Source organism: Pararge aegeria, chromosome 15 (genome assembly GCF_905163445.1).
Source record: "Pararge aegeria chromosome 15, ilParAegt1.1, whole genome shotgun sequence".
Taxonomy (NCBI): Eukaryota; Metazoa; Arthropoda; class Insecta; order Lepidoptera; family Nymphalidae; genus Pararge; species Pararge aegeria.
The window spans coordinates 5,682,889-5,709,240 of NC_053194.1; the positions used below are offsets into that span (position 1 = coordinate 5,682,889).

The following is a 26,352-nucleotide window of genomic DNA, read 5'->3' on the forward strand; positions in this document are numbered from 1 at the left end:
TATTAAATTTGGCTAAACAGACTCTCACGAAGATTATTATAACCTACAGAAACATGTTAGTAACCGGGACCGACGACATACGGCTTGGCATTTTCCTGCGAGTCCACCTAATAAACACTATCAATAAGACCTAACTTGAGAACCTGTTTTCAGCACTACATTTTTTTTATAAGACTCAAGATTTTAGATCTTACTAAGGATAATTTTGAGAATACGAGCTATTGCCCGTGTTCTTCGATCGCGTTTATAATGGGTTTTAAACAAATCTCATGGGAGCCAATTGTTTTCCTGAAAGAAAAAGTACCATATGTTACTCTCCATCCTTTCAACTAATTCTATGCCAAAATCTAAGTGGATTGGTAGCTTAGTTGCACCGATAGTGACGAAATTTGGGTCACATATATATCGCGACTACATTTCAGGGAAATTTCAGGACTCGCACGGGAGTTTCCAAGACAGATAGTTAGATAAAGTCTTTATTGCCGAAATTATACAAAAAATAAAGATTAAATACCTAAAAAACTTAACATGCAAGAATAAATAAAATCGCAAAGACGGTCTTATCGCTTTAAGCGATCTCCTCCAGACAATCTTTAATGGAAGAATCGAGTTAAGAAGTACGGGATAGTGCAACAGGTCAATAATTAGCAATAAATAAATTACAAAGCTAAAGACACAATTTGTATTTTGAACCAATTATTGTATTTTGATCAATAGTCGATGCGAGTCTTTCAGTGAGTCGTTTTTTGCTAAAACGGGAGTTCACAAAGCACTGTATCATGGAAATGGTGACATATTTGTTTTAGGAAAAAATATATGATAGAATGAAAGTTGAGTTAAGGTTGTTATCCAATGATTACACGTGGGTATAGCCTGGGCACAGTTACTTGTTCAAAATGATCTACATACCTACTGCCCTTTACGTCAGCAAGATCGATCGCGGTCAATGAATCGTCTTCTAACAGTGAGAAAAAACTATTTACTTACACACGTATCCACGGATTTCACAGAGTTTACATATTTCACATATATTTCTAAGCTAATAAAACGGAAAACCCCATCAGCAATGTCACTTTAAAGGTGGACTCATGTTACAGGACATACAGAATTAAATAAAAGTGTTAATGAAAATTTTTTTTGCGTTTATCTTGCAATCAGTCGGTGGACTATGGGCAGATATTTTTTAACCCTTTATGGTGATAAAGCTAAAGATAGAGATAACTTTCCAAGTGGGAAGATCTCCCATTTGTCAAATCTGGCTATTCAGTATATGCCATATTTTTAATCGGCGAATGTTGAGTGGCACCGCGAGGTTATTCAGGTGGTTAGAAAGTCTTGTTTGTATTTAAAATTGTTACTTAACAACTGTTAACAGTTTTTATATTAAGATGCTCATGGAGCTCACTTGTTTTTGGGAACCATTGAGCATTGTATATTGTGTCCTTTCTATTATATTATTTTTGGAGTCACATGCTGCGCCCCATTGTTATACCGTATGTCCATACTTGTTTTATGATGGTTTCTGAAAGTTTAACCTTTTTTTCCTGTTGTATCCTATCCCTATGCATAATCTCTCACCACCAGGCAAGATTGCAGTTAAGGGCTAACTGGTCATCAGCATCGTCATCGTCAACTCAAACACAGGGCGTCCACTGCTGGTCATAGGGTTTTTGTAGGGATTTCCACTCCCTTCGTTTATGTTCCGCTGGTATCCAGTGACTAGTTTTAGTCCGTCTGACAACTGCGTTTGCCCACACTGCACGTTAGGACACGCCGCCCGACGCCCAGGCTAACTTGTAAATGAATTTGAAAAAAAATATGCGGGGTAGGCTTGGGTACCTACTGCCGATACGAGTAAAACTAAATCTATGTACATATATATACTCAATATATATATTGCTCATAGATAGCGCGTGGTGACGATGACGCGAGCTCAACGATATTTTATCACCTAAAAAGTACACATAGGTATATATAGGTACACATACACACACACACACACACACACACATACGCGCGATGTCAGACACAGTACGCGAGGTTCATGTTTTTTGTTTACTCGAAAAGTTCTTAACGCGCCTAAAGAAGGTTTCACTTGAAGAATGGCAGTAGATAGGTATCCTATACCTGGCAATTTTATTTTATGCTGACAAGGCTCATTGTATTGGATCGGCTAATGTAGACCAGTTTTTAAAACTATTTTAAACTTACCTCGCGACGAAGCGTAACAACTTTGCTGTGTTTGTGGATTCCAGTTTTATACATCTATAACTTGTTCCCCAAGGTACCTAATGTTATATAATGTACAATATACTTAAATAATAACTATGGAAAACCTAATAGCTGGCAACATGAAATATAAAGGGTGAGTTGACGAGAGACGACGAGAAAAGTTTTTTATGGTTTTTCTAGATAACATCTAATGCCATCAAAAACCTTTTAAACATATCAATAACTGCTGAGTAGTAAAAATTATCAACCTCATAGCTGTTGCTGTGTTCTTCATACGAGTTTATTACAGTTTTTTACAAATTCGCAACCGTTTGCTTTCCTAGGATAAATAGCCTGTCTGTCCTTTCGACTCTATGCAAAAAATCTGGTCGGTTGAGTGCTTAGTTAAGGCATAAAGTAAGGACAAGCAAACACACTTGTCTTTTTAATAATAGGTATTTATAATAGGTATTAGTATAGATTCACGACCCACTGCAAGGCGCTGGACTCATCTCTTGGAACGGTTTAAGAACATAGACCCACCACGCTTATCAAATGCGGGATGGTGGGTATAAAACTTGAATGATGATTATTTTGACTAAGCGTATGTAAGTGTAAGTAACTAGGACTGACGGCTTAGCGTATTCTCCGAGGATCAGGTATAGACACCAACAATATGTTGGATTTTTTAAAAGGAAACCCAACTAGGATCTATATGGATTACGAAATCCTAGGAATCTAGGATTTCGTAATCCATATTGAACATTTGAACGACTAGACATTACAGACAGTTTTTATTAACAGCTTAAATTCCACGATAAAATCCTGCAAAAAAGGCTACATTAGCTACATGCAATTTGATGTATTTACCAACCCAAAAAGTTACCCTGCAATCTGCATATATATAGGTATGCGAGATAAATACGCTGATAGGTAGGTACATGGGTGGCATCAGGTATTAGCATCTTAATTAATAGTTATTAAGACAATTCAAAGATGCTTTATGGTTATGATTGCTTTAGACATCTAGGTAATGTTTAACTCATACGTATTAATATTTATTACAAGGCTGCTTGGAAGCAGGCCACTCCGCTCTCATCTCTCACAAAACAGAAAAATTCTAAAGATTGTTAAACTTTAAAATGATGTTGGAAGAGAGCAATCTGCTGAGTTTCTTGCCGGCTCTTCTCAGTGGAATCTGTCTTCCGAACCGGTGATAGAGTCACTACAAACAGACTGACTTGACGTGCTTATTAATTAGGCCTACTTGAAATAAATGAATTTTATAGTGCCGCAAGATAAATAACTTTTTTGCGAGAAACTAGTACTACAAAGTCGGAAGGAGCGGATGATTGAAAATAGTTTTTTGACATCTCCAACCCTCAGAGCTAGGTATAGCTATGAAATAGGTATGAAGAACCCAATTAAACATAAGTTTCCGGACTTTTGAAGTAGATAAAATCATATAAATGTCCAATACCCATAACACAAGCTACGCTTACTTTGGGGCTAGATGGCGATGTGTGTATTGTCGTAGTATATTTATTTATTTAAAAAAAAAAGAAAAAAAAAAAATTGCCCTAGAATTTTGAAGGGATCTTTAAAATGAAAAATGATTATTAGGTAAATGTTAATACTACTTATACTCTTTAAGTGACGCGACGTTAGTATGTTATTTCGTAGCTTACTTGTGTTTTCACGTCTTCATGAATTATTATTGTGTTGGGAATAATTCTTATTGATTTTATTACGGCACTACAGAACAGAACGCACCGAACTGGAACGGAACGGAACGTAACGGAACGGACACCTCACGATGCACGATTGCAGTTGTGTAGACAGAAGTGATCGACGGATGCAGCGATCTGCGTACAATCGATCGCTTGAACGAAGGAAATTTGCGTACGACAAACATGGATGCAGTTGAATGCAGCTGAGATGCATTTGGTTTCGATGCAGTTATATCAGACCATATGTGTGAAAACTAAAATGGCATCCGTTTTTAAAGCCCGATGATTTTTTAAACTCCTACAGATAATATAAAATTTATCACTGCCTTTTATAGATCAGTTGCATGCCATTTTTGCCATGCCAGTTCATTGCCATTTTTTCAATCGTTGCATGGAAAAAATGGCAATTTCACTGTTGCATAATGAAACACAACAGCCGTAAAATTTCCATTTTCTCTTCCTCTTGCGATCCCTTGATATATATACTTACTAGCTAATAATTTACCCACAAACTTCAATTTAATTAGTAATTTTAATATCTAAATCTTTTAAACGATTTAATCCCAGGAATTAAAGATGTGGAATAAAAATATTTCATTATAATAAATATTGTATGCATAGTATCAACCCCTTTCCCAACATAAGCTGCAAGGCGAAGCATTAAAAAATCGAGTTAATATTGAAGCTAATCTTGAATTGTATGCAACAAGACACAAAAAGTAAATCGCAATTTCTTATGATCCGCACTCACATAATAAAATAATAAATGATTTGTTTGTGGTGCAAAAGAACGCCTGTACTGACGTTCTCATTTCAAAGGCGCTGCTCTTATCGCCCGTTCGTCCTCCGGCCGCGGCAGAGGTTATCAATGCCACCACCACCGGGCAACCACATCCCCCCTTCCGTCCATTACGAGCCCGCGCTGGTTCTGATGCAGTGAACAGATAAGTTCTAAACAATCGACATTAATTGTTAAACGCATAAATTAAATAAATAAATAAAAAATAAACGCTAAAATAAACATAATAAATCTACGTCTTAAAAAACATTGGATGCGTACGGAAAATTCAAAAGAAGAATAGTTGCAACAGACAATAAATATCTGTATAGTGAGTGTAAAGAAGGTGTGTGTTTTGACTTTGGACACAAACAGGTGGAAATGTTAAGCTGGAGGCTTTTGCTGTGCGTAATAACCATTACAGGTGAGTACAAGATTCAAGTACATCCAAATTCAAATTTAAATTCAAAATTCCTTTATTTCAAGTAGTAGGTATGTATATAAGTTTTGAAACGTCAAGTATATCAAGTATACCAGTTTGGAGGGCAGATTCTACTAGAAGAAGCCGGCAAGAAACTCATAAGTAGCTATTTTTCAACATAGTTTTACAATTTAATAATCATTTTTCTATGTTGTGTGATATGAAAGCGGAGCGGCTTGTTTGCAATCTTGTCATTACGAACACCAACTTAAACTAATACGTCAAATTGTTTAACGAAGTACTTAGAGCATTTTGTGATTCAATAGGCCCCAATTATTGATGTTATGTTTTGACGTTTTACCATCTGAGTTTCAACATCTCCATTTGATCAGGCTTTTGTTTGTTTACTCTCGATTTCGTATTTCGCAGTAGTTGTCTCTTGACCGCAGTTCAAGCTATATAATATATATTTTTCCTTTATATAGTCTAGCAAATTAAGTAATTAAAATATCACTTGCTTCAACGGTGAAGGAAAACATCGTGAGGTAACCCGCATGCCTGAGAGTTCTACATAATGTTATTAACGGTGTGTGGAGTCCACCAATTCGCACTGGGCCAGCGTGGTGGGCCACTGCCTTAACCCCTTCTCATTGTGGAAGGAGACCCGTGCCCTGTAGGTAGTGGGCCGGTAATGGGTTTATATGATGATGATGATGATGATAATCTAGCACGTAACAAGGTGACAAGGTGCAGGGTAGACAATAGTACTATAGTATAATATCTAAAAGTATGTCTATTATAGTAAAGTATGTACCTACTGGCAATATACGTAGTCCAATTTGAACTTTCAATATAGCAGTTTGCGCAAAAAGACAGACAATGCTCATGGCTCCACTGGGAATTGTGCTCGGGATTGTACACTGCCCAAACTGTCTGTTGGACGTTTTCTTCTTTTGCAATCACGGTCCGTAATTAAAACTGCACTTAACTGATGAACCAAAACTACTGAGGATTATCCAGCATCCGATTTTCTTCATGTGAATCAACGGTGGCTGCGCGAGTTCTCGATGTAACTGGCGAACTGGTGTCCATATACGAAACAAGTCGAGTTTGATTGACGTCATCAAAATACTATTCGATAAAGAATGGGGGAAAGAGGGTCAAATATTACGCAATAAGAACTATCATCAACATTTGACCCTGTGTACTATATGATATTAGTCGCAATCGAGATACAAACAAAAAGGACAGCAGATGCATCGTTCAGACCGATTGGCGGCTTGATCTTAGGGTTATCATCAACGCCCGATCGTCACAGTGTCGCAGGGTTTGTAACACAGAAGAGTGCGTCAAGAGTTTTTTAACCTAGCTTATTTGGATACCTAGTAGGTCGTCATCATCGTGTCAACCTGGTCAACCACATAACAAAACACGTGCTTTTGCAAGACTTAAATACCAAAACAAATTACTACTACCTTCGATAAAAAAAGTATAAAAATGATAAGATACTTGAATAGTTAAGGATTATCAACAGCTGGTTCTTAGGACTTGTGTATAAAACTCCTGTTTCGATCCATCAGGTCTTTGTTTCTCTCTGTTATATTCCAATCGCTAACATTAATTTCTTCGGAAGTAACAAACAGACTCGCATTTATTTTATTAGATCGCATTAGGATTCTAATTTTTACACACTTTTCCACAAAATTTATGACGAAGACAGGAAGTAGGGTCTCAAAATTTTGACATTACTAATTTAAGTGAACATTCCGTTCTCTGTTCCCGTTGACTTTGTCACTATTTATTAAAAGCAAAGTCAGCCAACTTGGCTCCTATCGACTGGATTTATTTATTAGTTAGGTATATACTTGACCTTATACCTAATGAGCATGATAGGAACAAAGTAAAGTTGTTTGATAATAATAATCTATCTTAGTATACAAATATAATCGCCTCGTTAGCATGTTCAACTGCAGATCACGAAGTCCCGGATTTTGTTCCCTTTTTAGACCACAAATTTATGTAATTTTCCTGTCAAGAAATTCTTATTACCAGACCGGAGTAAGGAAAGTGGCGTAAGGCGTTTTACATCCCCGTGCCTCGGAGAGCACATGAAGCCGTGATGTCTGCCCCAGTAATTAACACTAAAATGGGATAATAATGTGTGAAAGCACACCAAGCCGCATTCCATCATCGTTATCCCATTACCAGCCTACTATAGGGCACGGGTCTCATCTCTGAATGACATGGGTTTATGCTGTAGTTGACGCTGGCCAAGTGCGAATTAGTGGGCTTCACACATATTTGAGAACGTTATAGAGAAGTCTCACTTCTTAAGTATGCATGTTTTCTCTACGGTAAAGCTTAAATTGAAAACGCACATAATTCCAAAACTTTTGAGCGCCGTGCCGGTGCGTGCGGTGCGTGCCGGGCATCGAACGTAGGTCTTCCCACTCATAGCTGACAACTGAACCACGGAGGTCGACAAAACTAAATTTATAGTTATTAAGCATAAATCGTGTGAACCGCGCGATATCGAGTTCCCAGACCGGTGTAGTCAGGCGAGGAAGCGATATGCGATCAGGATGTCTTTCGGAGAACCTCTGCCCACTGCCGCTGATAAAACTTATAATGCGCAATATGTTTAATAACATTTTTTTACGCATTGACTTATTTGTCTCTTTACATAATTTTCATCATAAGCCTAGTAACGCCCACGGGCGTACCCAGCTTCTGGTATAGGGGGAGCAAGTGAGATTTTTTTAAGCTCAGATCGTCCGCGACTGTTTTGACATACTTCACCAATATACCTACATGAAACATTACGTATATGTAGTGTATTTTGAAGGACAAACGGCTGCAAATGATTCGGCTTTATAGGTAGATGGTCTTAGGTCTATACTTATAATGAAACTGTAAAGAGTCAATATAGGTGCATTAAAGTCAATATAGGTGCTTTTGAAAATTTTCTTAGGGCTCTCTATAATCGACACTGAAGCCAAAACATTTTCAGATTTGTCGGTCTGTCTGTGTTGTGGCTGCGATACATTTACATACATTTAGAGTTCATACCGTTTCTGTGACATTTCCAGCGGAGCAGCTGCCATACCCATAAACATACATACATAAAATATAGCACTTTTTAAACAGCTCGTCGAATATGTTAAACTACTTTTAAGATTGACTCCTAATCTAAAGAACTCTGCCAAAGGTGATGCAGAAAACCTAGTAGGTACTGCACCTAAATAAAAAAAAAATAATGCTCCACAAAATACTTTGTATCTGCAGTAGGTAGGTACATAAAATATGTATACAAATATTATAGTTTTATCTCCCTACATAGTAGTATGCATTGATCTTTTGATAGCCTTCCAAAAACCACTGATTGCACTTACTTAATCGCACACAATAATTAAAAGGCGAATAAAAGTAGCATAAAAAAATGGGTATTGATAACAGATTGTATCTTATCATCGAATGTAGCGGGTATGACCTATTTACGACTCTGTATATCAAACGATTGACAATGTTAAGGAAAGTTGACCCGAGCCAATAATCAAAAAATAAATCCTTCTAGTTCTAAAATCAATCCAAACATCCGTGATTTCTTTAAAACATTTTCAAAGTCAAAGTCGAAGTCAAAAATATCTATATTCAAGTAAGCCCCATAGGTGGCACTTTTGATGCGTTCATTGCATGAGAATTACACGGTTGTGAGATGATGGCGATAACCATACTCATAAACTTAAAACAAAAGCTACGAGGGTTCCAAACGCGTCCTGGTCTAAGAAGAAGCCCACAACAAACTTACGTTACGTAACGTTTTTTTTTTGTAATCACCATCTCACATTGTCATTTATAAACAATGAAGAGCAACCTGGTTAGAGAAATCGTTTACACCCAACCTTTTTTATCGATTACGTAGTCCTTACTAGGACATTTCTATAAGCTTACGTTTAATACAAAGTGAACTTTTAAAGAGACATCTCCTAGATGTCAATGGGTAGTTTATTGTAGAATTGTATGAAATTTCCTTTAAAAGAATTATAAATTTTATGTAACCTAGTATATTGCACTGTAAGTTTATTCTTACTTCTAATGTTTTAATTATTGCAGTCACATTTTTCTTAAATTTAGATTTTTTTTATGAAGATACATTAAATTTTCAAAATTGTACTGACTATATAATGTAATTATTTTAAAATCTTTAAATTTATCTCGCAATGACTCTCTCAGACCCATTTTTTAGATTAAACGAACAGCCCTCTTCTGCAGTAGGAAAATAGTGCTAATATCAGCAGCATCACCCCATAGTAAAATTCCATAATATGACATAATGCTGTGAAAGTAAATAAATAAGCCAGCCTAGCAGTTTCTACGTTGGTCATATGGCGTATCTTCAGCAGATTGCAATTTAAGAATTTGCAATTTAAGAAATTACATTATATTTCAGCCAATGGAAATATAACGTATTTGTCGATACTCGACATTCTTTTTCGATATATCGATGTATAAAAATAGATGTGTCGATGCATAATATTTTTTCTGTAAGCCTATCTAGGTTACAGTAATGTACAAACAGCAAGTTAGTAATGCTAGGTCAAAACAAACCCAATGAGTTGACTTGAATGCGTAAAACGACTAATGGCGTAATCATTGTTTACAATGCAACTGATATCTATGTTTTCAAACTTGTCGATGAGATCACAGGAAAAGTTTAGGAGAATAAACAATACTGATTAGATTACTAAGGGTCAAACGGAGTCGTATAGTAGTAATCTGGAACCTCAACAAAACAATGGAATAAAACACGCAAACAGGGTCATGTTTAATTTAAACATGGTCAAATGAGTGAGAGTCGATTGTTTTAATATGAAAAGACTTGCTTATCGATAAAATGTTAATGCTTTATTGCTCTTTTGTCTGATTGTGATTACCTTCAAATTAAAATGTAAACTGACTGACTATGTACTCAGTGTATTTATTTGAATTATGGTCTTAATCTACGACCCTAAATGGTTCTTTACTTTGTTTCTATCTATTAAAAGTTTTACTTTCTAATTTATCAGATGCTCTTGTGACCAGCGCACTGTGTGACATATAGTAGAACCCATCATGTATTTTATGATTCAGATGCATGCGCATATAGACTGATTGGTACCCATTTCGAATGACCATTTCGATTTGTTAGATGGGCCACATCTATAAATAATTATAAATATACTACGCCAATACACACAGCGCCATCTAGCCCCAAAGTAAGTATAGCTTGTGTTATAAGTACTAAGATGAAATACGTGATGAAAGAAATACTTAGAATAGGTATACATAAAACTCCCAGACACTAATAAACATTCAATCATTTTCCAGTGGTGGGAATCGAACCTACGGCCTTTGACTCAGAAAGCAGGGTCGCTGCAAACTGCGCCAATCGGCCGTCGAACCAATGTCTTTAACGTTTGCTGACGGTGTCATCTTATTTCTTTACGCCCATGTGCTTAGTATCTAACCTTTCATACCTTAAAATATTATCTCTTATATATACCTCTCTTATAGCTACTAAAACAAATCGGTGTCGATTATGTTGTTATTTTTTTTTTATTTCTCTACACGAGTTCAATTTCGGCTCTGGGTAAGGGATGGTTTTGTCTAAGATAGTAGCGGGCTAACCTTTTAGAGGTGAAGAATAACATATAAAACTCACACCCCATCGGTTTCTACACAACATTACAACTAAACTTTCATATCTAGATTGTTTGCTATATACTCTTTACTGTTTATTTTCCTGTATGTTATAAGGTACCTGCGGGTAGAAAGAGCCGGTGTCTATCAAGGTCCATTGCCACAAAAACACATTTGTAACACATTTATTTAGATTCTATTCACAAACACTTCTGAAGAACCAATCAGAAGGCTAATATTTAAAAGCGCAACATCACGCGATCAGCCATCTCGTCAGTAGCCACGACGCCGTCCGATGAGTAGGTCTACGTTACACATTAGCAAAAATTTTGGATAAAGTGAAGAATTTTAAAGCTTAAAATATACAAATTTTACGTAATCTCTAATTAAGGACTTCAAGAAAATCATTATTACGGACAAATCAAGGAAAGTTCACCATTAATTTACTTTTTATGTACATTTTTTAATAAATTTTATAAAACAAGCCTAAGGAGTTTATCAATAGCCACATTCCAGGCGGGCAATAGAGGCCGCTGGCCGGCCCTTATTAGACTTACGAATCTACATAGATATTTTTACGTACTTAGTGCATATAATTGGATTATTTCTTTGTTATGTTTTCAAAAGATTTACCTAAAGAGAAGGAAAGAATAAATAAATCCAAACCAAAAGGAAAATAACATAAAACAAATCTTAAGGAACTGAAAAAGAACACAAAATACAAAAGACAGACTCTAACTCGGACTCGGAAGGAAACTTCAGGCAAGAAACCAAAATAAATAGATTATTATTACATAAGGTACTGCCACGCATATGATACAGAACGTTGTGAAGATATACGTCAATGCCCACTCTGCCGTAAATGGTGTCGTGATTAGTGACTAAAATTTAAGCTATCATATGCTACCAAACACTTAATGAAAGTTTTATATCGTTATTATATACTTCATATGTCGTAGGGCCACTATTTTTTTTTTATTCTTATTTCCTGTCCCTAGTTGTGAAAGAGTAAAGAATTCTTTATTCTAAAATATACAATTTTTCTGGATATTTCTTTGGAAAACTTTTTTATTGATAAAAGATGGTTACATACGTTTTTTAAGGACCACAATGGTTTTATTCTCATTATTTGTGGTAGCTACATTGTTATTTAATGCCAAAATAATAATGTAAGACATAACAAGCTAGAAGGCCCAATGAGAATTAACGTTAGTATTTTAAATACTGTAATAAGTAATGGTCTTTCTTATACTATCTAAGTTCAATAAGGACCAAAGCTAAGGTTTTAAAAAAACGTAATTTTTAATCGAAAATGTGATAAAAACACTAATGTTTTAGATGAATCTTTAAATATTTGTCTTGTGATTTCAAATATAGTTTTATTTTTTAATTCATACTATTTTATAAGCTTTAAATTTACCGTGCAGTGTGGTGACGGTAGATCAGAATATCAGAATACAATTATTGTCACCACCCTTCCCGCGGGTGTCGTACGAGGCGACTAAGAAAATATAACATTGAACGGGCAGCAGCATTCTCTGTGCTACTACTAACGACTGCGATCACAAACACGTCTGCCAACCGTGGTGATTGTGGGCAAACCCTCCCGTTCCAAAGAGGAGTTCAGCAGAGCTAGCATAGGCAGGAGACAAAAATTATATCTTCTTAAAATTTATATAATTACCGCGTCCACCTGCAAAATCACGGTAACATGGAATAAGAGTAGTTTACTTCCTTTTGTTATTACACATATATTGTTTGGAATATATTTCCAATCGTGCCCCAGTGCTCTGAGAGTTGATAAAGTCGCGGGAGAAGAAAATTTGTATCCTTTCCCCGGAGAGATAATCGTCTCCTACCCATGCTATCCGTGCTATTTTTTTGATTAAATTAATTATTAATTAACCAAAATTTACCAACCCAAAGTTATATTGATAGCTAACTTTATTTATAAACCTTTCAGCATTTCACGAAGCAAAGTCGGCGAGCCTGCCGTTCATTCGGCCAGCCCACATCGGTGATGCAAATGGGGTAGTAGAAGGCGGAACGGGGATAAGAGGAATAAACTTTGGCCGGGTGAGAGAAGGGGTGCCTCCTCCGCTATGCGCTGGTAGATGCGCGGCTCCCCCCGCTGGGCCCGTGTGCGCGTTTGATGCGGCGGGGACTGCTAGAACTTTTGCCACGCTCTGCGAACTGGAAGCCGTATCGTGCCGGGAAAGCACGTGTAAGTATTTCCCTTTTCTTTTCCTACTTTGCTATACCTAGTCATATTGGCACATGATGATGATCAGTCATCAGCTGATCATCATCTTTATCACTTGAACCGATTGACATTCACAATTGGGCGTATGTCTTTTGTAGGGCGTTCCGAAATCCACGATTCTGAGCAGCTTGTTTCTAGCAGCTCTAAGCGACTCGTTTGATGTCGTCTTCAACGTAAAGGGTTTACCAACGCTGCGGTTATTTCGCTAACGCTGTGGTCAACGCTCGTACAAGTAAACTGCTACATCAGCTTTGCGGCTCGTTGAGCTGTCGGTAAATCTAGCTCTTTAACGGATCTCCTCATTTCTGATTTGATTCACGTAGAGATTCTCCTAACATAGCTCTTTCCATCGCCCGCTGAGTGACTCTGGAGCCTTCTTGTGCCGCCCTGTGTATATCCTGAGGCGTAGGTGTTAAGCCTCATTGTGCATCTAATTATACCGATAACGACGCCTTTCAGGCCTTCACAAGTGTTCATCATCATCATTATCAAACCAATACCTGGCCACTACAAAGCACGGGTCTCTTCCCAGGATGAGAAGGACTTAGTCTTAAACATCGCTGGCTAAGTGTGGAATGGTAGACTTCGAAAGCTTTTGAGAACGTAATTAAAAATGTCAGGCAAGCAAATTTCCTCGAGATGATTTTCATGACTTTTAAAGCAACTGTTATTTTCATTGCTTAAATGCCAAAAAGAAAGGAAGGCCGAAACTCTAACCACTAAGTTATTACCGCTACATACAATCTATATCATCAACACAATTGCTGTAAGATTGCCGGCAGAAGGCAGGGCATTTCGAGAGCCGCCAACCACCTAGGGCTGGTTGACTTTTTCATTCAGTAAATTCTACTATTCCATTAAAGAACTTATAATAGTCTATCTGACAATTCCTTTAACATTCCAATTGAAAGTAATATGAATCCATTGAGCGTTATCAGTCAAACAAAACTATATTCAGATATACTAAGAAATCAAACCGACAGTGAAATACATTACACAATCAATCTCGTCCAATAATAGCATTAGTGTATTTCCTATACAAATCAATTACATTATCAGCATCCTTAAATAGCACATTACGATTTATTTGCATGATATTATTAGAAGCGTTATTTTAAGCAGATTTATACGAGTATTTAAATAATAAAGGAGGAGTGAATAAGTTATTGCAATGCCCTATTGATAAAATTAAATTAATATCCTTATTGATTGCATACGGTCCAGAAATACGGTCTTTTTAATCAAGTTGCCAGGAGGGGATGTGGGCCACCCACGTCTAATCAGCGTCGCCCGGTCGTCGTCTCAACCGATGTAGGTACGTCGACTTCGGGCAATAGGTCTCTTGTAGAAATTTCCACCCACAAAGGTCTTGATTCTTGAGCAGCTTAATGTCCAGCGCGAGTGAACAACTCTGTTGTTGATGTTTGACTACCTAGTGGTTTCTACGAGAGCTACATTTTTTTTACTTGTTTATCGATTAGGAACCTCAGCAACCCTTGATGCCCTATCGGTCGTAGTATTAGTTACAATTTTAGTTCTACTGCTATCTATACCTATGCTACGTGCCAAGCCTAAATTAGTCGTGCTGTGATTTGCGACACGTATAACAAACAACAAACTTTACAACATTATAAATAACTGTCCATATAATTTACACGCGTCGTATCGTGTTAATTTAATATTTTTATAAATTTTGAATAGTGAAGCAATAGTGTGATATATATAACCTTAGAGCATATCTAAAAACCTATTCTGTGGTAGTGAGTTTCAAAAAAGTGAGTAAAGCAATTGTTATTAAAATGTGTATCTTTTTTTTTTCAGATTATGCCATCACGAGCCTTGGGGAATGTTGACCACACGCGGAAAAAAATATTAAATGAAGTCTTTTTATATTTTTAAGTGCCGAATTTTTAGTTACTCTATCAATATTCTATAATATACGATGCAGTATCACGTTTTTTGTAGTAGTTATAAACTTTTGGCAATTAAATATGGAAACGTTTGAAGTTCCTCAATGTCGTAATGAATATAATCAATTTTAGGATTAGATTTTTTTCAAAATTTAAACTAAATCGTACAATATGGGTAATCGTCTTGTGCTTAGTATTAAAGTATAATGTAGAGTAAGCTTATTTCTATTTATTGTACAAAGTACGAGTTTCAACTTATCTACGTTTGCAACTAATCTTGTCAACAAAAAGTTTAATAAATAAAGTATGTGAGATAAATTTTCTATTATTCAACATCCATTAAAAAAAAACTTATCAAAGCAACTAGAATCTACTTTATAAACGTACCTTGAAAATATATTTGTGCCTATCAAGAGGTTTTCTAGTGCATAAGGGTTTACGCAAAGACAGAGGTACTTTTTATTCCCTCACTCTCATAGTCCGATGGGTCGGCAGCTCCGACGAGATCGGAGGCAGATCAGAAGGAGCTCCAACTGATCCGATCCGATATTTTCTAGTCCATACTGACAGCTACTTGTACGTAGTAAAGTCAGGTAAATTACGTAGCTATATGTCAATATGTCGGCTAGATAATGATAGCTACGTAACAAACATAGTGGCGGCCACAACAGTGATATCAGATATTGTCCTGTTTTGCGATGTTTCTATTTCCAAAAGAAATTAACTTTCTTATGTCGATAAAATAGGATGGTTCTAGGGGTCCTACTTTCCATTGCCATTTAATATAATTTAGAAACAAATTTTCGGATGTAATTAAAACACTTGTATTAGACAAAATATTTTTAAAACGTAAGCAAATAATCACAGAAACGCTGATGCGATGTTAATTAAATAAAGCATTCATAAACAATCTTAATAATTATATTGAATTAATTTGAGTATGCGATAGTAAATAGATACTTAAACTCGTGCTTGTTCTTTCGCTTAGGCTTTTAAGAAAGACGAATTCCATCGGACCCGGGACACTCGCCCTTGCTTATTTTCTGCAAAGCTGGAAAAAAGAGAAAATAGTATTAAGTAAAGTATCTTTTCAACTACATATTTTTTTGTATTATTTGCAATTTTTATTTTAGTTACTATTGATTTAAGATCGTAGTCTGTACATATTTGCTTATCTTTTGACATTTTTGTCATATTGGTATTTGGCCTGAATTAAAAGCATTTAATATTATTCTAATTATTCCTCACTGGTGGACACAGGGCTTTTTCTTATTATGTGAAAAGGCATATAGAGCTTAATTCAGGCGGATTTACCATCCTCAAGGCCAAGCAATCCGCAAGGTCAATTAAACTTATTCAGCGCGCCACCAGTGGCCATCAAGTGTTGTATATAATTCGCTATTTGTGATGAATATGTAACGGTCGATGCCAAATTCTGTATTTTTTATGAAGAATGTAGATGGCAATTTTTTAAGTAATAATAACCAACTGTGAACTTTGGAAACTTCCTACAGCAGAAAAATCTTAAAGTTTAAGCCAAATAAAGGCGTCAAACCCGCATCCTCGATAGCGTGCAACCGTACGACCAATCACAAGACGTATTGTATAAAGCGTGTAAAATTCAAAATTAACCAAATGAAACTATCTACTTAATCTATATGCGTCAGAAACGGTAAGTAAAGCCGCTTTATAAACACCTATTTTTGGCGAGGGAGTAAGGGTAGACCGAGCAATAAAGAATTGACGTTCGTCAAAGGGCGCCAGATCTAAGAGACCTAGTCTCGGGAGCTGTTCGGAGCTTCTACCAATGCTACTTGATAGACCACCAGGTCTCCTACACGGGGCGAGTAGTGTCCCCGTGTATCAATCGAATGGGTAGAACTTCAGTATAATTAACTGTCATCCCATAAATTAGTTACTTTATTATGCTCTAGTCCGGAGCAAACTAGAAACAAGTAAGTGTGTTAGGCACCCATACAAAAAAAAATAAGAACTAGGTAATTTAAGAAAAAGTGCAGAAGCCCCATCTGAGATATTTGTTCAAGCGCTGATATGAATATTACCCCTTCATATAAGTACCTAAAGAAATTTTTTTGTAGTAGCTTAGGATTTAACTCCCTAGAGGTCAGACCGACTTGCGACCAACTAAAAATAATGTGTTAAATCTTACGAGGAGATGTCGATACTCCCGATCTTCATTACCACCTATGTTGTATACCGTGCCCCAAAAGATAATAACCTTCGTTCACGAAAAAACTAATTGTTTGTGGTCCCTTTTTGTAACACTGCTGTACGAAGCATGGCACCCATACCGCGTTTATTGTTGTCGTTTTACGCGTTCTCGGACGGCAATGCGCAATTAAATCTGTCCCATGACGGGTGGAAAGCATTGTTCTGTGAATTGTTGAGGTTCTCTGAGATATAGAATGACCTTTATTTCAATATTTGCAGAGTACCACTATAAAACACTATATTGATATATAATACCTTTGATAATAAAGTTATCCAAAAATTATGTAATTCCACCTAGTTACAAGATGAATGAATAAATAAAAGTTGTTATATTAGGATAAGGTATAATTGTTCAGAAGCCTATATACAAATAGGGTTAAGATATCATAATCTATGGGACTATCCTATCATTATAATTATATATTTGTGGTTGATACATACTTGTAATATAATAACCACTACAAAAGTAAATAAAAATAATACGTAATTTAGGCAATGATCTAATCAAAATAGACAATTTGCATTGTCCTATGAAATCACACCGTCAAATTTTATGTCATTGTGCAGAAAAACCCACAAAAAATACATGGAACCTTGACCAGCACGATTGTTTAGCGACTCTCAAAAAAACGCAAAAATATGTACTGACCAAAAAGGCGTAGATTTTAAAATCGTTGCGTTACTAAACTCAGTAATAGTTTGAGGTATCGGCTAAATGATTCTGGCACACAGATTTTGCAATAAAGAATATAATAATTTTACTCCACGAAATTCAACGATGCACGAAGGATTCTCCTGAAGGGAGCCTAAGACCGTGGCCAGTTACCACCCAACCAACAAAAAACTGCCGCCAAGCGATTTAAAGTTTCGATACGATGACACGTATATACTGATTCGGTGATACCACTAGCTGGTAAGTCCGCTGGATCATTACTTAACACTAGTTAAGAATGCAGTCAAACTTGTAGAAAAATAAAAAAAATGTTTATAAGTCAAAATTCACGCGAAGTCGCGCTTAAAACTAGTTCATAATAAATATATGAAGCCTTCATACAGGTATTATAATAGGGTGATGAAATCAGCACAAACACAATGAGTCACAAACCGGTCGAGCTCGCTGCGCAGGCGCAACAAAAGCTTGGTTCTGGATTTGCGCTTACGTCACGTCACACTCCAACGCGCAGGTGCCGGGGATTAGTAGGTACATACTACATGGAAGTTTAACGCTATTGTTCGCCGTGTATAGGGAAATCACATAATTACTGGAATTATGAAAATGACCTATGAATGATACACCTATCCGTGCTTAGTTTATTTAACACATTTCATTTATTGGCGTACGTGTACGTAATAGCACCAGTGTTTTGGATACCATTATCATATGTAATCATTTTGAAGGTCTGAAATGCTAAGCAAAAGCGTTAATTCTACGCAGCGGTTTAGGAGGCAGAACCAAACAAGCAAAGCACGAAAGAAATTCAGCTGTTGCTCATTCTCGGCACTAACATTTTAAAATATAACTATTATTATTTTAATTTGTAATTAATTTATTGCAACTTTTGAATAAAAGTATCAACGTAAAATCTGTCCGTCTGCAGCGACTCTACCAGCGGTTCGTAAGGCACACTCTACCGAATGTAAACCAAAGAGAATCGATATTTTCTTCTTTTTTTTTCCACTATAAGTTAGGCCTTCGAACGCTAATTCGATTGGCGGCACGTCTTTGTCGGTAGGGTAGTAGCCACGGGCGAAAATTCAAAAATTATACATTCCCAAATAGCCCCTGCCAGGCATCGAAACCGGGACCTATTAAAAATCTCACTGTTGCGCCAGGCCAGGTCGGCAAAACATTTTCTAACATTAACATTTTACAATCAAAGAATCACTTTTCTAACATATACAACGTGTAAATGAAAACCGAAATACCTAATACTTCAGGGCCGGAGTTACATTATTTACTGTCTCAGAGAAATAATGTAAAACCGAATGCTATCAGTTTTTGAATAACTCGGTCGGTCGGTCGGTCTTTTATCTTCAATAGGGTTGTGATAAGTAAACACAATGTTTTGAATTAGTTTGTATGGAAAAATAAATATGCTTGTTTTGATTTAATATTTTTACAGGGTGACTCTTTATTAAATATACTGATGCAACCCTTCACATTATTTCGTAATTCTGTTATACGTTGTCTAAGCTGAAAAGAAAACGGCCTCGACAAAGTTAAATTAAAAACCCTACACAAGTCTTACAAAAGTGCGTGGACGCATCACACGCATCCTTAAAAAAAAAGTACCTACAAAGTTTAATGTTCAAATTCTGCTTTACTACTATATTTATTTACGCATGATTGCATTATCTGGTTATTTGGTTTGGTTCCCACTTATAAACGAACTGTCTATCTAAGAGCCATAGCACACGGCGTATTTTATACGCGCAGGCGACGCACAGATGACGCGCGTATACGCGCTTCATACGAGATTTGAACGCAACCTTCTAACCTTAAGCACACGGGGCGATCGTGAAACGCGCCTCTACTGCGCGTATACGCGCTGTAGTCGCTCGTAGCTTTTGCGTTTTGATCAGAAACTCCTCGAATTCAGTGTTATCGAATGTCATATCCGTCATTCCAAGAACTTTTTTTGTATCTTAAACCGGAGTTAACTCGCCAAAATACAGTAATGAGATCATGTATATCGGCAGAAGAACGGTAACTCATCACATTGAGGTAAGAAAACAACCAGTATTTATTTATTTATTATGTACCTATTTATTTATTGACCAGTTACAGTTCTAAATCAATCTTAAAAAGACAAGTGCACTTTGATTATTAATAAGAGAATAAGATTTATTTATTCAATATCATCATACATGTCAGATATGATATCGGAGTCATTTGTAACCGATTCATTGCTATCCCCATTTAGGAGTGAACTGCCAGATTCATTTCTTGACGCTGATTGATTACTAGGATATTGTATAATGTAAACGCAACAATCAGCGTCTACGGCGCTGAAGACGCGCGTTCCTAATACGCGCGTCGTCTGCGCGTTAAAAATACGCCGTGTGCTTACGCTCTTAGTATCTATTGTTTGCTTGTTTACCAAACAAAGCCATTTGTAGTACAGTACCTACCTATTTTTCATCGAAACTATAGTTGACTCAGCGCGAATCAATACAATATTGATTGCAATTAGTTGACTGATTTTTGTCACGGAGGTTCCTTTTCAGGAATGTTAAAATCTCTTAAAAAATTGCCAAGCGGAAGAAATTTTTAACACTATTTGGGTATATTTACATCGATGTTAAAGTCAGAATCTATGTTTTGGTTCATTTATTTTATAAGTATGTGTTATTTATTCATTCTGTTTGATCTATGTAGTCTATTAATTTGCTTTATTATATGTATTTTATTCCACATGTTTTTCTTAATCCTTTAGGCCGCATTTTATATTCTTCCTTCATGTTTCTGTTTTTGATGTAAGTATATTTGGTTTTACATTACCAAAATATATTAAAGGTTTATTATGAGCGAATCCTTCTGTTGGAAGTTTCAAAAATTTTCTCCATTAGGAAAGGAAAAATTGATCATGTTCTCCCACATGGGCGCACGGGTGGAAATATTATCCAAATAATATTCGAGTAATATTACCCGTTGGGAGAGACCTTTAATCCAGCAGTAGGCTGTTATAGGCTATTGATGATAATGAAGAAAAATCTGCCTATGCCTGGTTCTGTGATTTGGCAGGTGGCGTAGTAAATTTGTCTCTTGTGAGGGGATATAATCGGGGGATAAAATTTATGTGTCCTGAAGCCTGCCTATGGTAGCCGTGCAACAGTGGAATGTTATATTTAGGTCACATTTTTGTTACTAAAAATTAGCCCACGACTACAAACTCACCTGATGGTAAGTGATGATACAGTCTAAGATGGTAACGTGCTTACCTGTTAGGAGTATGGCAGTTATATTAAACCCATACCCTAATCGTTTTCTACGTGTCACCGTACTGGAACGCTAATTCGCTTAACGGTACGTTTTTGTCGGTAGGATGGTAACGTCAAAAGCGTCTCACTAGGCAAACATTTTTATGAAATTAAGATTCTTTTGATAAGAACTTTTGATAAAAGTTCAAGCAGAGGACTTACAACTAAACAAACTTACTTTCTTTATGCTCGCAGTTGTAGTTATTCATGACGCATTCACTGCCAAAGGACTTTGGTTTTTCTCCTTGTTTGCCAGCGCAGACTGGGTCCAGTTTGGCAGACGTGCAGTCGTGCATGCAAGCCTTCTTGCGCGCCCCCTCCGCCTTCAACTGCTTCAGGTCAGGCTTGTCTGGTCGGCAGGTTACCGCCACCAGCATCACGGCTGGATATTATGGAAATTCTATATTATAATTTATTCTATATTATAATTTATTCTATATTATAATTATTGCTTAGTAGTAGTACCTACAGTTTTGTGTCAGAGCTCGTGCGGGGAAGTACTACAGCATAGGTAATTTTTATAGGTCAAATCTTTGCTTTATTAGTTTTAAACTTTGGTAACTATGGTTTACTAATAAAGGGTATTTTAAAGTTTTTATAAACTACTTACTAATCAAGTTTTTTAAGGTAAAATATTGTAAAACATATTATTAAAATCCAAGACATAACTTTTTTTAACAATTTTTTAATTAGTTTAAATAATGAAAAGAGATTTTAAAATAGTGTTTTTTCTCAACACTTGTCTCACTTATAAGAGCAATAAAGAATAAAAAAGGTGACATTTTATGTTGGAGAATCGCTCGGTGTGCGTAAACTGACAGTAATACCCACCTCAACGCTTCGCTTATGAGGCGTGCAAAAAAAACATCCAGCATTATGTTTTCTCGACTGTTCAGAATCTTTATACTTACCTAAAGTAGGCTAGACCTTCATGCGTAGTTATGCGTCGTCGACCTTAACAAGGACCATTATGGTCATAAAATGTTTATCAGATAATCGCAGGAAGCAACACCATTTCGGAGTGCCGACTACTTAGGTACTTGTTATGAAGTCACGACTAAATGAGGTTTTATGATAGCGTTTGTCTACGCCGATACCTATCCTTTTTAAGTGGTAATCCCATCTAGGAAGTGGTAGCAGTTGTAGGTATACCTAGACAATATAGACCTACCCAGATGCATATCACCATATACCTAATAAGCGTCTAACAAACCTGATGTTCAGCACACTACAAAAGTCCTTAAATTCACTTCGGGGTTTTAAGGGTTCCGAACATCGATTGCAGACTTTTAAAGAACATATGGAGGTATAGAAAAAAAAAGATTATTTCCCACTGCTAAGGTTTCTTCTAAATCACAACGCAGCATACGATTACGACTATACAAATATTGATAAAATTTTACTCGAATATTGGCACTTGCAAATCAGAAAATACATGTAAATTAGTATAATAAATATTTAGTTTAAAACCAAGTAGGTAAATATCAGAAAACATTTAAGAGAGGAATATGCACCTAAGTAGTGCCGCTTCTTGAATAATTTATACCTAAGACTGCCACAGGTAGGCAATCAGTGGAAATACCTATCTACTAATTATAAATATACAATATTACCTACATGCGCTCCAACAAATGGATACGAGCGTGTTTTTATTTCAATTTGTAAGTAAATGTTGCGCTTCAATTTGTTTGAAAATATGTTCGAAACTGCAATTTGGTTTATCTTTCAAAAAAAATTGGTAACTAAGCTCAAAGCAACATGAAATAACAAAAATAAAAAATTAACAAAGGAAATTAGGTATAACCATCTAAAAATTACCACGGCAATTACAATTATAGTTAGGTATAATACCTAACAGCAAGAAATTCTTCCAATTGTAGGTAATACAGAGAAGAGAAATGATAATCAACTGAAACGGAAAACAAATAAATAAATATAGTTTGTATATACCTAACTCGGTACATTGTGGCCATAGTCTTTCTATCTTTATGTTTAAAATAAAACACAAGTTTTCGTTTTTTTGTTTGTGTTTGAATGTATAAACCCGTAAAAAATATTTTTTTAAACTAAGATTTTCGTGGTTAATTAATTGAACTAGGTATATTTAAGAAATATTTTTTTGCATTACATACCTTATTACCTAGTACTTAAGGAAGTTAATAAACTATTTATCTACTGAACGACGAAAAATTATTTATCAGAAGTTGTAAGGGAACCACAACGCTATTTGTTAATAGAGGTAGGCTTTTAGCATCTAGGTAAATACTAAGTACCTACCTACTTTTTGGCCATTACTATATAGTTTTCGAAGTTGAAAAAAGGCTGATGAAAGTATTTGCTTACCAAAAACAATGAGTGTTGCGGCTCTCATTTTTATTTTCACAAATCTACACAGGTCGCTTGTTCAACGTCAACTGGTCATGAAGTAAGCCTGTTACGCTTTATACCTTGTGCCTACTATATGCGTTCACGACCTCCATGTTTGTGCAATCGTCTACAAATTCTGGAATACACTACCGGCTTTATTGAAGTGCTTATTATTACAGCATTAGAGTAAGCGGCAATGGAAAACAAAATGGATTTATCTCGTTATTTTATCTAAGGTCAGATGTTGATGTCGAGTGGTACTGGAATTAATCTATTTGAGATTCAGAGGTCTACGTACCTACACCTACACGAATCTAGACGTGTTATTTTTCGATAACGGTGAACTGAAGTATATTCGAGTAGCCATTAACCAAGAAATGGCTGCTAAGCCACAGATAACAAATACCTAGAATACTTATTATAATTCCTTTGATCTAGTGTGTTAGGTTAAAACACCAAGTTCTTTTAAAAATGATTTTGCATTATATTGCATGGAATCACATATCCTCATTGTAATGATCCGACAAACAGCTTCGCTGCCCAAAGGCCAACAAAGACGATCCTGTGAATAATTCCTTATTGTCCCTTACTAACAAATAAAAATGACATGCAACTGACCGAGATAATTTTATCGATCGTAAAACGTCTATTGGCGCGCCTTGGGATTTAATTCGACCGGCGCGGCGTCACAACAAACGGCTCGACGAAACGGATGCCGTCATACCTCCTCTACGCCATCCGCTGTCGACTCCCTCTTATGTTTGCTGTACCTATGTTTCGTTTTGTAAGGGCAACTTTTTGAAGTAAAACTTCTGATTTGAAACTATAGTAAACGAAAATGCGTAAAGATAAAAAAACACAGTATTGGTATTTACCTATATTGTGTTTTTTTATTAATATTTTACATAACAATATTAAAAAATTTTTAGTAAAAAATAATAAAACTTACTTTTATCCTTTTACTCCATGCTTAGCCATCGCAATCTTATTAAGGCTATTTTGCAGAAGTTTTAGTCTGCCGTGTGTGAATTGCAGATTTTTTTACTTTAATTTCGTGCTTCAGTCCCGGAAAAGGGGCCGCCAATCTTCCATAGACCTAGTAGGGTAGCCAGATGTTTAAAATATAATTAAACATCTCAAACAATAGTCGATGTAATATAACCTTCTCCGTTTTTTAAGAAGGTAGTTTATAATTGTTTTAAGAACGTTCAGAGACACAGCGGGCGATGGAGAGAGCTATTCTAGGAGAATGTCTACGTAATCAAATCAGAAATGAGGAGACTCGTAGAAGAACTAGATTTACCGACATAGGTCAGCGAGGCAAATGGGCAGGGCAAGTAAGTGGTAGGGCAGTAAACTCACAAAGAGTGAGTTAGCGAATTAGAGAACTACCGTGCCAATAAGGTATCTAATCTTCAAATAAATACATAAGGAACTTGTCTAAATAAGTAGTCAAATTTCATCGTACCGACCTTAGCGTTTAATAACATCGAATAAAGATAAACAAAACAGGGTAATAGCGACATCTCGCGTCGAATAGCAAAACCTCTTTGTCATTGACAGTGAGGAACCATAAATTCAGTTTTATTTTTAAACTGTCACAGTCTTCCAAAAAGACGAACGTTCCTTTCACATGATGTGTGAGCAGTATAGATGGCGCTCATTCTAGAGCCCATCTAAAACTTTATTATTGCAAATGTCTGCCATTTGCAAAATGGCGGACTATGGAGGGTAGAGGTAAGGAGGATCATCTGTGTATATGAAAAAGTGTCGTCAAAATGTATTAAATTAGGATGGCGCCACATTTGCATCAAGGTAACTCTTAAAAGAAGCGCCAAATATAAATATTGTTATAGTAGGCTTGAAAAATAAACAAGGAAGTAAGGTTTTATTTACCACAATATTTTGTACAACGTAAGTTGTTGAAATTCTCAATAATTAACTACTTTAGTCGATAATGACATTAAATTTTTTAACTCGGCATACTTCAATTCATCTACGATTGCTAAATTCATACCATACTCTGTGCATCCACCAGCGCCATTGTGAAGGATTTTTGAACTGCTATTTAGCGCATACAACTGGACACTTTTTCAACTTTTCTCCCATATAAGATGACTCTCCTTACCTCTACCCTCCATACGTCGGACGAATGAAAACTATGGAGGGTAGAGGTAAGGAGAGTCATCTTATATGGGAGAAAAGTTGAAAAAGTGGCGCTGGTGGATGCACAGGCTATGGTATGAATGTAGCAATCGTAGATGAATTGAAGTATGCCGAGTTAAAAAATTTAATGTCATTATCGACTAAAGTAGTTAATTATTGAGAATTTCAACAACTTTCGTTGTACAAAATATTGTGGTAAATATAACCTTACTTCCTTGTATCTCCATACTTCCTTGTTTATTTTTCAAGCCTACTCTAACAATATTTATATTTGGCGCTTCTTTTAAGAGTTACCCTGATGCAAATGTGGCGCCATCCTAATTTAATACATTTTGACGACACTTTTTCATATACACAGATGACTCTCCTTACCTCTACCCTCCATAATGAAAACCAGAGAATTTAGTTTTGCCAAAGACAAACAACTACTTGACTCATTACTTTTGCTTTTACATATTGTTCTCTGAGAACTTTTTTGGAAACTTAGTGAAAATTGGAATACTTACTTTTAAAATCAGCAGTTTAATCCAGCAGTCATAGACTTTTACGTATTGACGTATATTTATATAAGCCACCGTCTTGTTGGGTCGACCGTACGACTCGTGCCACTCGGG

General features: G+C 36.1%; 2 protein-coding genes across 4 annotated transcripts; one reads left to right on the plus strand and one right to left on the minus strand.

Moving 5' to 3' along the window:
- Positions 1-4,782: 4,782 nt before the first annotated feature.
- LOC120630021 lies at positions 4,783-15,310 on the plus strand. Its single transcript, XM_039899138.1, has 3 exons — positions 4,783-5,143; positions 12,783-13,043; positions 14,904-15,310. Exons 1-3 carry the CDS (start codon positions 5,101-5,103, stop codon positions 14,933-14,935), a joined length of 336 nt encoding a protein of 111 aa, XP_039755072.1. The 5' UTR covers positions 4,783-5,100; the 3' UTR covers positions 14,936-15,310.
- Positions 15,311-15,819: 509 nt separating this feature from the next.
- Positions 15,820-24,761, minus strand: LOC120630022. Of its 3 annotated transcripts, none has more exons than XM_039899142.1 (3): positions 24,522-24,761; positions 21,384-21,587; positions 15,820-16,043 (listed from the first exon to the last, which is right to left on the minus strand). In XM_039899142.1, the coding sequence occupies exons 2-3, from the start codon at positions 21,580-21,582 to the stop codon at positions 15,985-15,987; spliced, it is 258 nt and encodes an 85-aa protein (XP_039755076.1). In that variant the 5' UTR covers positions 21,583-21,587; positions 24,522-24,761; the 3' UTR covers positions 15,820-15,984. The 3 variants fall into 3 exon arrangements, with proteins under 3 accessions (XP_039755076.1, XP_039755074.1, XP_039755073.1); XM_039899140.1 differs by lacking the exon at positions 24,522-24,761 and adding an exon at positions 23,871-23,924; XM_039899139.1 differs by lacking the exon at positions 24,522-24,761 and adding an exon at positions 23,549-23,854.
- Between the last annotated feature and the right edge of the window lie 1,591 nt (positions 24,762-26,352).

Bases quoted from the DNA above. Each gene is read 5' to 3' on its own strand.
- LOC120630022 (XM_039899139.1), bottom strand. From the start codon at position 23,576: ATGAGAGCCGCAACACTCATTGTTTTTG. The intron at 21,588-23,548 runs GTAAGCAAATAC...CATAATATCCAG, and splicing joins CGCAACACTCATTGTTTTTG to CCGTGATGCTGGTGGCGGTA. The intron at 16,044-21,383 runs GTAAGTTTGTTT...TCTTTTTTCCAG, and splicing joins CAACTGCGAGCATAAAGAAA to CTTTGCAGAAAATAAGCAAG.
- LOC120630021 (XM_039899138.1), top strand. From the start codon at position 5,101: ATGTTAAGCTGGAGGCTTTTGCTGTGCGTAATAACCATTACAG. The intron at 5,144-12,782 runs GTGAGTACAAGA...TAAACCTTTCAG, and splicing joins GTGCGTAATAACCATTACAG to CATTTCACGAAGCAAAGTCG. The intron at 13,044-14,903 runs GTAAGTATTTCC...TTTTTTTTTCAG, and splicing joins ATCGTGCCGGGAAAGCACGT to ATTATGCCATCACGAGCCTT.